The following is a 14056-nucleotide window of genomic DNA, read 5'->3' as shown; positions in this document are numbered from 1 at the left end:
CAAAGTATAGTGTAAATTATAGAGTATAAAGCTTGGATCTGGAGTCTTTGGGCTGACTTCTGATCTCTCCTTTTTCACTCAGTTTAACTTTTTCAAGCTCCAGTTTTCCTCCGATGGTTTGTAGATATCAATGATAAGCTGTCTCAGGGACTTGCTTTGAAGCTTACGTAGCATAGTACCTAGCATACAGCAAGTCCTTGATAGAACTGAGTGTTTTTATTGATATTGCCATAATTGTATGATAATTATATTGCCTACAAAATTAATTATTGAGTCACGATAAGGCGAATGAAGGATGGTGAAGGGAGTGATCAGAGACTTCAGTAGGACTTTGCCTGCTCTGGGAATTTGGGGAACATTTCTGTGAAGAAAGGATGAGAAATCTGAGATCTGGACAATTGGTAATTCTCCAAGGGTAAACAAAGTGGGAAAAGGTTTCACATACATGCTCCCATCTGTGAAGGCTTTGCAGAGAGGGAGAGCTTGTTAACTTGAGGGCTGGAAAGAAAGTGGAGAGGTATCTGGCAAAGCGAGGGAGAGAGCCAGCAATGATTGGCAGCTCAGGAGGGCAGTGGAGCCCAGATAGACCAGGTACTGCCCATGCCACTGAGAGTTCTTTTTATCTCCATTTGGGAGGAGAGGGCTGGAAGGTTATACCAGCAGCCTGGACTAGTATAGGAATTTCCGCTGCAGCAAGGCTCCTGCTGGGCACTTCCTGGGAAGCAAAATCAGGCTCTGAGAGTCGGAGGAAGAAGAAGTTCTATTTGTCCACCAAGAGATGCTGGTGAGAAGTGTTGTTTGCCTCTCGCTGTAGACAATACAAGTGGAAGTGAAGTCAGCGCATTCAGAGGCATCAATCACGACAGGTTTTAAAATGAGGCCGGCTAACGGGGAGAAGGGCATGACACTGGAACAATCACTGGATATGTGCTATGAAGTTTCAGAAAATGGAGCCGAGACCAATGGGTGGAAGTGAAGAGGTCAGCTCATCATTAGGAAGTGTGTGTCGGAGTGAGAGAGATGTGCTGCGGAGGGGAGGGGGCAGCATGGGGGAGTCAGTCATGAGTTCATGGTTAATGGAATGTTCCAGAGGATGAGTGATTGTCAGCGGCTCCAGATCAAAATGTTTCTGAGGGTGTGATTAATGGAAAACACTAAGTTGCCTTAAGTCAGCCAACACTAAATTCAGACATCAGGGTGTACATGTACTGTAACAGATGTTACTCAAGCATCCCTATTGTTTCAGTCTGCCTTACAGATAGTTCTATCTTTAGAAAACCTGACCAAAAGCCAAAACCAACTGTATTGCATATTAAGGTTCCTTTAGGATTTCAGTGTGAAAAGTTTCCAGAAGAATTAAAGGAAACAAAAATCCGCATTTCCTACTTTTTTTTAGTGTCCTATTTTCTTGAGGAAATTGGTGCAAAGAACATATGGAAACCAATGGGTTCTTGATGATGTTTTATGACTCAGCAAAACATCAGGCTGAAAGGCAATCACTGGTAACTTAACAGAGCTTTTGTGACATAAGGCAACTGCTGCTGGGCAAATTTACTGTGATTCTTCTCAAACTAGGTATTGTTTCTGATCACACACGTCTTCTTGCTGGTTTCCATCCTCGTCAGGTGGAGCTGACACACTTTGCATTCTAATGTACAGACTCCTTCCTCTGGTTTCCTGTGTTCATATAAGCACATTTTATTTCGGAAACTTCTCCTTTGGACCAGGCTTTACATGAAAAGAATAGCTTAGCATTCCTGAAGAGTTTGAGACAGAAAATAAATATATCTTCTTGTTCTGATCACAACTATTTTTACCTCCCAGTGCATTGTTAAGTGAGTCTGTTTATTTTTTTTTTAAAGGGAGAACATTGCTTTTTAAGCCCCAAATATTCCAATTGCCTTGTTTTTCTCTCTCTTTGCCTAGTTGCATAAGCAGTCTGGTGCTTTGTTTCAGAAGCAATTATAACAACTAATAAAGTTGATACTTTCAGGTAACTCTAAGGACAAGGACCTTAGCATTTTAACTTTATCTTCACCTCATTGTTTCATGCTTTCTTAAAAAAAAGTTTATTTATTTTGTTGGAATGGTAAAGTGACGGACAGAGATGGGAAGGAGATATAGATAGAAATATTCCATTGCTGGTTCACTCCCTGAATGACAGCAACAGCTGGGTTTGAGCCAGGCTGAAACCAGGAACTAGAACTCCATCTGAGTCTCTAGCATGGGTGCAGAAACCCAAACATTTGGGCCATCTTCTGCTGCTTTGGCCAGCCCTTCAGCAGGGATCTGGAATGGTAGTGGAGCAGTGGGACTTGGACTGGTGTCCATAGGGGGTGCCAGCATTACAGACAGGTGCTTAGCCTGATGTGCCACAACTCTGGTCCCCCTTCGTTTCTTTCTTTTTCTTTCTTTTTTCTTTTTTAAGATTTATTTTTATTGGAAAGGCAGATTTACAAAGAGAAGAAGAGACAAAGATCTTCCGTTTGCTGGTTCATCCCCCAACTGGTTACAATGGCCAGAGCTGAGCCGATCTGAAGCCAGGATCCAAGAGCTAGGAAACTCTTCCAGGTCTCCCACATAGGTGCAGAGTTCAAAGGCTTTGGGCCATTCTTTACTGCTTTCCCAGGCCACAAGCAGGGAACTGGATGGAAAGTGGACCAGCTGGAACACAAACTGGCACCCATATGGGATCCTGGTTCATGCAAGGTGAGGGTTTAGCCACTGAGCCATCATCCAGTCTCCTTCTTTGCTTCTTAAAACAAGAAATAAATATGATTGGGTACTGTATCTCTCTAATTATTTCCATAGGGTCTCTCACAGTAGAGAGGGTGGGGTGAGAACATGACAAGTTATTTTCCAGAATGCAGTTTGTTTCTTACTTACTTGCTTATTAATTAAATCATTTGTTAATGAGGAATATTTGTTTGCTGTTAAGCATTTCTCTATGATGCTTAGTAAGGTGTCATTTCAGAGCAGTGAGGCTCTGAGCTTGTGCTTGAGATATATCTGGAAATCTCAGAGTACGTAGCCAGGTACTTTGGGTTATGGACAGGTACATCCTTTATTTTTAATTTTTAAAGCCTTATTTATTTATTTGAAAGGTACAGTTGCAAAGAGATGGAGGTGTTCTTCCATCCACTGGTGTACTTCCCAAATGGCCACAATGGCCAGGGTTGGGGCAAACCAAAGCTAGGAGCCTGCAGCTCTATCCTGGTCTCTCACGTGGCCAGAACCTAAGTCAGTGAGCTACCACCTACTGCTTCCCAAGGTGAATTAGAGATCTGGATCTCAAGTAGAAATGCTGGGACTGAAACAGGGACTCAAAACGGATGTCCGTGTCATGGGCAGTAGCTTAGCCTGTTGTACCACAATGCTGACTCCAATTCTTTAGATGCTTGTTCACTGCTTCAAGCCATTTTACTTGCTAGGAAGATCATAGTGAGGGGACACCTCTTCTTTCCCTCAACAACTTTCTAGTCTAGTGGCAAAGCAGATGGTGATGAGGCAATGATTACACAGTGTTTTTTTTTTTTTACATATTTAAATGTAAAGAGTGCAGTGAAAGCATATGCAAAGGGGTCATTAAGTTTTTCTGAGGGCAGTCAAGACAGTCTAATTGGGAATTGGAAAAGAGCTGGAGCTTAACAAGCAGTTAAGGGATGGTGTCTGGAAAAGGGGTGGCAAATGGGTTAGAATAAACACGAAAGAGTGGGCAGCAGAGGAAGGCTGTGGTTGCTGGGGAGGTGGAGGTGGGAGACTGGTGATTTGTTGCTGGGAGAGGGGAACAAGTGGAGGAAGGGAAAGGCAGATTAGGGGTACCTGGTATGGCATAATGGAAATCTGAAGTTCATCCTACACAGTTTGAAGAACTATTGAGGATTTCGTGTGGATGAGTGACAGAGTCATCACAGTGCTATAGGTTTACAGTACAGATCAGAAGCGGATGAGATATGACTGTGGCACTGAGGAGACTGTTTCAATAGTCCGACACGTGACGCTGAATCAATAGCAGTGATATTAGACAGGAAAGATATGCATTCAAGAAGTGTTTAGAAGATGGAAGCCATAGGACTTGGAACAGATGCAGAGAAATGCACAGTGGATTTCCAATTGATTGCACTCTTACAGTATCAGTTTGATTAGATACTAAAGCAGCCCCATTTTAAAGATGTGCTATCTAAAATTCAGAAGTGAAATAATTTGTCCAAAACCAGGGCTAATAAATGTCAGACTAGGATTCCAAACCACGCTTTCTGACCTAGACCTCCATGCCTTTGACAATTCCAAAGTGCATCTCAGGTGATTCCGGTCCTAGTGTTGGGAGAGAAGAAAAGGACTAAATGCTGGGAGTACAGGAACCTTTCTAATTCCCATTTATCATAATGTGTAGCTATATACTTTGCTGTTTGATTTGCCAAAACACATTCAACAATCAGCTGATAAGTGGTGTCTTAATAATACCTTGAATAAGGTATCTTCAGGCTAAAATATCTTCAGGCTAAAATCTTTAATATTTGGACCAAAGGCAAGGGTTAGATGTTGGGTGGTTTCGTTTTATTTCTTTCTCTCATGGCAATCATAACCAACCTCAAGTCAGTCAGCAATTGATAACCCTTTCAATTTTTTTTACCATAGTTAAGTAAAAGGGGCATGTTGTAACCAGAGATATGCTTTATCTGCCAGGGGTTGTTGTTCCGCATCCTGTGCTTGAACTTGGGCAAAGTCGTCAGATAGGACTCTGGTACTTGCTAAGCTTTACATTGTCTACTTTTCTTTTTAAAAATTACTTTTGTTAAAAAAATACATAAAAAGTTACTTTCTGTAATCACATAACCAAAATGTAAGTCATCCTGATTTCCCTGAAATGCTGTCTTAATCACAAAACATCAAATGGAAGTTGTGCATCCTTGTCTGCATGATTCAGGGAAATCCAGCCGACCAGCTGCAGGCAAACCAGCTTAAACAGCTGTTTGCCTTAAAGAGAATGAAACTATGTTGACAGCCAATCACCAAAAAGGTCAAACGTTTTCCTTGTTATCCTATATAAACTCTGCTATAAACGCTGTAAGACGATCTTCTCATTCTCAATGCAGTCTTCGTTTTTCAGGCATGGTAGATTTCTACATTGGTTTATTTATTTATTTTTTTTGGTTAAAGAGGCAGATCACTCCCATATGCTTGATGTGCTCCACAAACGGCTGTGATGGTCAGGCCTAGGTCAGTGTTTAGGCTGGTAGGTCTCCCCTGAGCTTGGCAGGAGCCCAGTGACTTGGATGAGCACTGCTGCCTCCCAGGGGCTGCACTGGCAGGAAGCCAGAGGCGTGAACCCCCGGGACTCTGCTCTGATTATCTGCTAGGCTAAACACCTACTCCAACTTTTACAACTGTAAAATTTGATCTGGTTTTATTTTTGACACTACAGCTATCTTAGCCCTCTAAGTAACTGAGTCGTGTTTTGTGCTGATTGGCTTAGTGTTTGGTAAAAATTATTAATCAAGCTGTGTTACAATTGTCTGTATGCTTTGGGGGAAAAGTCAAAATGTTATCCCAGAAATCTTCCATCATTCCTTTTGGTGTATCAAAGGTGATGTTCAGAGTCTCTATTATTGGAATCTGTCTGCGATTCACTGACCGGTGACCTGGCAGGGATTTCAGAAAGCAGCCGACCCACACAGCAGCGCATGACCCCATCAGCCTATGCTGAGACCCAAAGGAGTTGTGTGCTTCATCTCTGACTTTTGCCTTTTGGCCCAATGGGTAACATGACTGCCTCCGTCTCCTTCCCCAGTTCCCCAGATCTTGTCAAATCTTTGAGTCAAAGCAATGCTTGATGTTTGTCCATGGTACACACACTACGGTGGTGGACATGCAGTGAAGTGTCCCCGTCACTTCTCCTCTCTCTGATCTCGCCCCGACACTCATTAAGCATGCCTTCTCTTAGGTGCCTCACTCCAGATGCAGAAGCCCGTCCAGACATTGTAGAAGTCAGTTCCATGGTATCAGATGTGATGATGAAGTATTTAGACAACTTATCTACATCCCAGTTGGCCCTGGAGAAGAAGCTAGAGCGAGAGCGGAGGCGCACCCAGAGGTATTTTATGGAAGCCAACCGGAATGCTGTCCCGTGTCACCATGAGCTGGCTCTGCTTTCTCAAGTGAGTGCACACCTTTCTCCCTGAGATGCATCCCATTAGGCTGCCTGAAGTTGTTCATATTTATTTTTAAGAAAATCTAAAGTCACGAAAATAGTAGTCGCATGCGATATTTCAGTATTAGATGATGAAATATTTATAGATAATTTAAATCCATTTCTATGTTTTATGAATGAGGCTCAAACAACTTGATATACAGGATCTTTCAACTAACTAATCCAAAATTTATCAGGTATAGCACACCTAGAGGTATCTAAAAGTTCTCCTAGCAATTCTTTAAATTTAAATTATGGCTTTGATATAAACAGCAGTGAATGTCTACGCTGAATTTCTCCAGCAATCTGGTTGAATCTTGTGGGAATATAGATGAAAGCTCCGAGTTAATTCAGAGAAGAAAAGAAGGTTTGCCTTTCACGCTTTTTTTTTTCTTTTTCCTGTATTGGTCTGTGTAATTTCTTTCCTTGTGCTTGTGGGGGAAATTTAAAGCTTCCAAGAGGAACATGTCTTTTCATTTTTCTTACTGATACCTTTTAGATTCGCGTTTCACTATCTAAATATAATTCTGGAACTTTCAGATTTGTGTCCTGATATCTGAATGTATTTTCAGATCTAGTTTGAGGAGGAGGAACACAGCTACACCTGACTGTCGTGTTCATGGGACAGTGCCGGTGGGTCTCTTGTTGCCTCTTCTCTTCTTTCTGTCTCTGTATTTTGTAGTCAGTCTCTATGACCCATCTCTTCTCATGCTCTATGCCCCAGCCTACACATCCTCAGTTAAGAGTCCTTCAATTTGGCCAAGTTTTTTTTCCCCTGTCTTAGGAGTGGAGCTAAGTTCACAGATGGTCCAGCCATTCTTGGTCAGGATACCAAGAATTCCTTCTTAGATTCTCTAGGAACTAACGTACTTCAGAAATCGGCCCCAAAGCAAATGAAGCTCGGATGTGTTGAACTACTGTCTGAAGAGAAGGAGGGCATTGTTGTTTAGTGGATGTTAGAGGTACCTGGAATCCAGAAGTGCAAGATCCAGCGCAGTTAGTTTTCCTTGAGGCCAACACGCTTTCATCTTCATTGCCTTAAATACTGAACTCAGCTGTCACTTTACAGTCAACCCATGATGATTATCTAAGGTTGTGGTTTATGCTTCAGAGTATGTAACTGGGAGTTAGAGCTCTCACTGAATACAGTTAAATCTGTACACTGACAGTGAGAGCTTGTTTGGTTTGTTATTTTACTACCTAACTTCATAAAAACTAAGCAAAAACATCCACGTATGTTGTGTTGCATTCTGAGCATAGTTCCCCAGCAGACTAGAATTCAAGAGATTTCTTGTATATTTTATTTGCAGCCTTGATTAAGTTCTATACTGAGAATCTACTCAGTCAATTTCCATTTGGATGTGAAAAATCAGATTTTATATTAGATTTGTGGTTGATGAGGGAGTTAGGTATCAGTTTAAAATGTAACAGCCAAAATCCTCTAATCTTGCGCATACTACCTTGAGAAGAACCACTTGTTTATTTATTTTGACTTCTCAGCTTTACAGAAACTTGCAACATTTGAAGAAAAAAGGAATGCTCTCTGTACCCATCTCCCCCAACTGTAATAATTAGTTATTTAGGGCTAATTCTGTTATCACTAACCCTTGCTGCTTGTCTTTCTCTACCTTTTCCACATGAATTTCAACCGAATCCCAGATATTAGAACATTTCACTAACTGGTGTTGGAAAACGCAGCTGGACATTTCAAGTGCAGATATGTAAGCACTTAGGCTTTGGCCAGGTGAAACAGGTAAAGCTCTGAACTCTAAGAATCCTGAGGTTGCGTACCCATTTGTAAACTGAAAGAAGGGGGACAGCTACTAACTTCCTAACTGGATGATAATATCAGATAAATGAATGTGCTTAAATAGAGTGTGCAACTTAAAGAGAAACATGATATTGTAAGATAGTGTTACATAAAATCAGCAGTGCTTATGTTTGAAGAATATAACAGAAGTTATAAGTGTAAGTCCCTGGGCCTGGAGCAGTAGTCTAACTGCTAAGAGCCTCACCTTGCACGCTCCGGGATCCCATATGGGTGCTGGTTCATATCCTGGTGGTCCTGCTTCCTATCCAGCTCCCTCCTTGTGGCCTCAGAAAGCAGTCAAGAATGGCCCAAAGCCTTGGGACCCTGCACCCTGTGGTCACCTGGAAGAAGCTCTTTACTCCTGGTTTCAGATCAGCACATCTCTGGACATTGCTGCCACTTGGGAAGTGAATCAATGGATTCACTCCAATGGAAAATCTTCCTCTCTGTCTCTGCTCCTCTCTATATAGCTGACTTTCTAATAAAAACAAATAAATCTTAAAAAAAGAATAGTTTGTTGATGCAACTTATTAATTTAATACTAACTTGTCCAGCCACTAGCATGAAATCTGCATGTGTCAGTCATGTGGATAATACATATTTATTAAGCACCTGCTGCTAGTCAGCCTAAACGCCTTCATGAAGCATTTGGTCTTTTATGAACCATGAAGAAATGCTTTACTTCAAAGCAAAGCTTATACTGCTTCTTTAAAGAGACATAATGTAACCTTCTCCTTCTTGCACTATTTTAAGTATGCTGATAATTTTCCGGCTCAAGATTAATCAAATGTTAACTAAAAGGAAAAAAATGCGACTTTATTAAAGAATCAAGGAGAAATTATGAATACATTCGATCAAAAGGCAGCAAGAAATTAACTGGTTTTATCCTCACAGGGCAACAATGATTATTTTTCTAAAACTTATAACACCACCACTGGCCAAAAAAAATGGGCATAAAATTTTTTGGTAGTATTATGATTGCTTCATTTCAAATGTAGTAGAATGTTCTCTCAGGGCAGTTAATATCGATAATGTAATTAAACAATCGAAAAATGATAAATGATAGTCAAAGGAAAATAGAACTTTTAGAATTCAGCAGCACCAGTAGGGCAAACCACTGTGAATTACACATGTTGATGGGTAAGCGAATAGTTTATAAGAAATCTTGGTGGCTCCTATTGGGGAGTAGGATGCTTATTTTCGAATTGAACTTATTAACTATGGCAGTTCTCATAAAAGGCTAGCAAAGACCACAACAAAAGTACATGTATTCCAAAGAGGCAGAAAACTTGATTGATGAAGTTCACGTCTGTGTGCTATGGCTTGGCCCCATGAATGTGAAAGAAGGCTTTCCTTTAGAAGGATGTTCAGCTTTCCGGTTTTTATAATTCAGAATCATCAATTGCAAGGGCATCCAACATTGAGAAGGATAAGCGTCAAGCAGATTCAAATAAGATACAGTGTTTTTCGTTCGTTTGTTTTTCAGTTAGAGACTTTGGGGGATCAAAGAAGGAATTTGGGTTAAGTGTACCAAATTGGAGTTAGGTTGAAGGTATAAGTCCCTAACGTCAACATAGTGGGCAACTCTCGTTCACAATAAACTATTACATCTTTTCTGAGCAACTAGGAGAAAGGAGCTTTGAGATTCCCATCATTAAGTAATGTCAAAGAAGGGCAAATGTTAATTACACTGCTTTGATCAGTATACATCATATGCATGTATGGAAATGGCACATTGCAGCCCAGACATTTATATAATTGTTATCAGTAAAAATTTTAAACCCTGTAATAAAAAAGCAAGGAATACAAGGAGTAAAGGAGGGAGATCATTATTTTTTTTATAGCTACATGAGGAAATGAAAAGTTGAATCACTTTGCGAAGAAATAAGATGCAGCTTTTTCTTAAATGTGTAATAGTTTCAAAGGACAGGATATTTGGGCGCTGTAATAGTCACAAACACGATCAACTGTTCTGGCAGTACTCACAAGGCGTTGAACGCACAGAATTCATTACTCTCTAGAAGTTATTTTATATCTCAAGAAATACAAGAAAGAGAATTTAAAAATTCAGCCTGGGGCCGGGGGAAACCCAGAAAATCAATGGGAAACTTGTAATTTCTCTTATTGGGGTCTTATGGATCCAGTGTTGGGCCAATATTTACTTGGGTGAAGAAAGCGCATTTCCCCATACTGCTCTGTGTGCAATATTCCAGGGTGATTGAAGAGTAATCCGAGAGCACTCCGCTCTTGTAACACGACAGCTTGCAGCATGCCACTGCTTTTCCAGTAGCAGTTGACAAGAAGTGTATGTTTTCCAGCCCCCTTTTAAAAGCTGAGCGATGATTTCTCTTTGCTCCATTCAGTTTCCAGAACTGCGTTTACATCCAGCAGCCTATCAGACAGCAGTACAAAGACCAAAAAATTGAAAATGCTCCTGGTATACAATTACTAATGAAAGAACAATGTTTTTGTTTGATGTTTTCTGGATGTAAGGCTTTCTGCTTGATTCTGTGAAGGTTATAAAAGTGTATAAGCTATGGTCACATCTGTTCATCTATTTGGGAGGGCAAGACAGATACACACAGGCAGCAGACAATTTTTAATGGCCCGAGACACTCTGAGCAAATCACAACGTGATATGTGGGTGATAGGGAAGTTTCGGTACACACAGGGAGTATAAAATCTAGATAGCTGGATCAGGAAGTCATCCCTGGATGGGAAATAGTAGAAATACCAAAACTCCAGATATCTCAGCCCAGCTCACCAATTACCAAGAATTAAATTTAAAAATTATATTATTTTATGGTTTTTAAAAAATTTAATTGTAAAGTCAGATATACAGAGAGCAGGAGAGACAGTAAGATCTTCCATCCATTGATTTACTCCCTGAGTGGCAGCAATGCTCAGAGCTGTGCTGATCTGAAACCAGGAGTCAGGAGCTTCTTCTGGATGTCCCACATTGGTGCAGGGCCCTAAGATTTTGGGCCATCCTCGACTGCTTTCCTAGGCCACAAGGAGGGAGCTGGATGGGAAGCAGGGCTGCCTGGACACGAACTTGCGTCCATATGGGATCCTAGTAGGCACGCAAGGCAAGGCCCTTAGCAATTAGGCTACTGTACCAAACCCTATTTTATTTTTTTAAGGATTTATTTATTTTTATTTGAAAGGCAGATATTATAAAGAGACAAACAGACAGATGGAGAGATATATTCCATCTACTGATTCAATCTCCAAATGGCCACATTGTCCAGAGCTGAGCCAATCTGAAGCCAGGAGCCAGGATCTTATTTCTGGGTCCCTCTCCTGGATGCAGGGGTCCAAGGACCCATGTCATTCTCCACCATTTTCCCCAGGTCATAAGCAGAGAGTTGGATCAGAGTTAGAGCAGCTGGGACTCCAACCGGCGCCCTAAGGGATGGGAGTGCTGCAGGATGAGAGTTAGCCTGCTCTGCTGCTGTGCCGGCACCTGCTTTATGATCGATTTAATATGTACAGAAAGGATTATCAAAAGTTACGAGATTCATTCAAATTCATTTTCCTAGTCATTGAGGGCCCCAGGGTGTTGGATATGCTGAGTTGCAAGGCATATTTCCATGTGTGTAATTTGAAAAGTCTAGGAAAGTATGCTGATGTTAAATGGGAGAAATCATGAACACCTCATTAAGTTGTTTGGATTCAATTCTGTGGGTAATATGGACTCAAATCTTGAATTCTTACAAAATAGCTAATAACCAGATTGCAAATGAAAGACTGATTCTTGCTCGTGTGATATATTCCTCCCTGACTGTGTTTTCCTTTCGTGGCTTCCACTGCACCCTTCTCTCCTATTGCCAATCCTGCCCCGGGAATGCTTTTCCGTGTTGTCTCTCCTGAGCCCGGTATCTTCTCTGGATAACCTGTTTCTCTTCTGCGCTACTCATACATTAGCTCAGTTCAGCTCCATGGTGTTCCACTTCATATGGATTGTGTGTACAAATGGTGAAAAGTGGGAACACCATTTTTGTTTTGAATCGCTCTTCTTGTTGATGGCAGTAAAAGGAAGTTGTGACTAGCATCAATGATATCAGCCGTTTTTGGCTTAGAAAGTATTTTTTTTCTCATTTCAAGAGTTGTCTACTTACTTCTCTTCCCAGTGTGGTAGCTGGCTGCAAGAGAAAGCTTAGGCATCCACATCACGCTGGGAGAGATGCAAGGCTGTGTATGTTGTCTTTCTTTTGCTGGCCTCTCTTGATTTCATCTCCGTGGTTCTGGGACACTGACCTCTGTTCCTGTGAAATGTTTGTGGCATCTATGACTACAGCTTCCTCTCTTATCATGATGAATGCCCACACAACGGTCCATGATGCCTCCAGCTACCACCTTGGGCTCACGATGCCTGCTCCTCTGAGGTCTGATTGTGACTTCCCTGCAGGCATTCTTAGTCTAATCGGTCCTCTCTGTGGCCCCCATGAGCAACGATGGGCTGTCAGACTCACCTGTGCTAACCCAGCCATCTTCCGTATTCTCACAGCAACCATATGGGATCCCAGCGCATCCAAAACAAGATATTTATCCACTAGGCTACCGTGCCAGACCCTTCCTCTAGTCACTTCTTCAAATGAGTCAATCAGTATGCTATCTCTGGACTGTCTACCAGACTCATTGAGAGATATTTTTATTGGGGATGATTTTAAATGTTGATTTTAAATGTTGCAGACCTCTAAGGGGCAGCAAGCGAGGGTTGTGATTGCCATGCTGTGTGCAGGAGATGGCTACACAAATATGAGTGAAGCATGGAGGATCCAGTGGGAGATACACGTGAAAAGCTTTATTTGAAAGAATTGGCTTCAGTTATGCTGGGGATTGGTGAGGCAAGTGTGACTTTCATAGGGTGGGCCAGCAATGGGAAATCTTTGTTGGAAACAAAAGATGATATCCCTAATAGCAAGTTCTCACTGAGCACAGGGGAGCCTCAGCCCTGCTTTAAGACCTGCCGGTCAAAGGATTCAGTTCTACCCAGTTATCTAGGACTATCTCTCTTTCTTAACCATTATCTTTCAACAAGCAAAACAAAATAGAACAAAATAAAATGAAAAACCCCTCACATCCAATCTTGGTAAATGATCTTATACTTAAGATGACGAGTTATTGTTCATATAGTGAGTTCTAGAACTTTAATCTTTTGGCAAATTCGTTTTTTTTTTTCTGTGATGATCTCATATTATCAATAGTTGAACTGTGGCACTTGTAAGTGTCATCTGAAATTTTAGTCTATTTTAGAGGACAAGGCAGCTGGGAGAATAGTTCCCAGCAAAGACTGTTTTTCACATTCACAAAGCTTTTAATTCATTTTTTAATGGAGATCTTGCTGCTTCTAATAAAATCTGCATATGTTCTTAGCAAACTATATTGGAAGATATTTACTTTTTTCTAAAATTTTCCAGATATTTTTTAAGTTGCTTATAATAATTGGACTGATGATAAACATTCAGATTCTTATCCTCTTGGTGCAAATTAAAAGGTATGAATTACTTATCTGAGTTGCTTTATTGTTGTTATACCATATGCCATTCACAATTACTGAGCACACTACTAAAGGCCCATGTTTGCAGTCCACTATTAAAACATTAAATTAAGCCATGTAGAAAATGATGTATTTTAAGAGGACATTATTTTAGTGCACATCTTTGCTTTTATTGTCTGGTTAATTGTTGATGGAATTTTCCCCAAGGCTGTAAAAATGCAACAAGTAATGATGCAAGGAGAGAAATATTGGGAGTGATCATGACTTGTTTTGGAAATGTTCTATGCTTTTACAGAAATTAAAGCAGTGCCTTAGACGCCCCACAAAGATATAGACATGGTTCTCATATGAATTCTATAATCCCCTCTTTTATGTTAACACATAATATAACATGCAGAGAAAGGAAGAAATCATGAAGTTCAACAACATCCCACACAAGAGTAACACCTTCCTAGGGATATAAATTCCCCAGGAATTTCTCTCCCGAGCCTTCTGGCATTTCCTTGTTCATGGAAAAGAACTGTTAGCATTCCAGTCCTTGTGGATTATTTCT

General features: G+C 40.9%; 1 protein-coding gene across 2 annotated transcripts in view; it reads left to right on the top strand.

Moving 5' to 3' along the window:
• NEK10 (NIMA related kinase 10) overlaps window positions 1–14056 on the top strand; it is a 155935-nt gene that overhangs the window by 102934 nt on the left and 38945 nt on the right. For both annotated transcript variants that reach the window (XM_058657180.1, XM_058657179.1), the window contains exon 26: window positions 5945–6158. In XM_058657180.1, the coding sequence (XP_058513163.1) occupies window positions 5945–6158 (214 nt within the window). The remainder of the gene's footprint in view (window positions 1–5944; window positions 6159–14056) is intronic.

Source organism: Ochotona princeps, chromosome 30 (genome assembly GCF_030435755.1).
Source record: "Ochotona princeps isolate mOchPri1 chromosome 30, mOchPri1.hap1, whole genome shotgun sequence".
NCBI lineage: Eukaryota > Metazoa > Chordata > Mammalia > Lagomorpha > Ochotonidae > Ochotona > Ochotona princeps.
The sequence above is the reverse complement of the archived record's forward strand: the minus strand, read 5'-3'. Positions and strand labels throughout refer to the sequence as shown.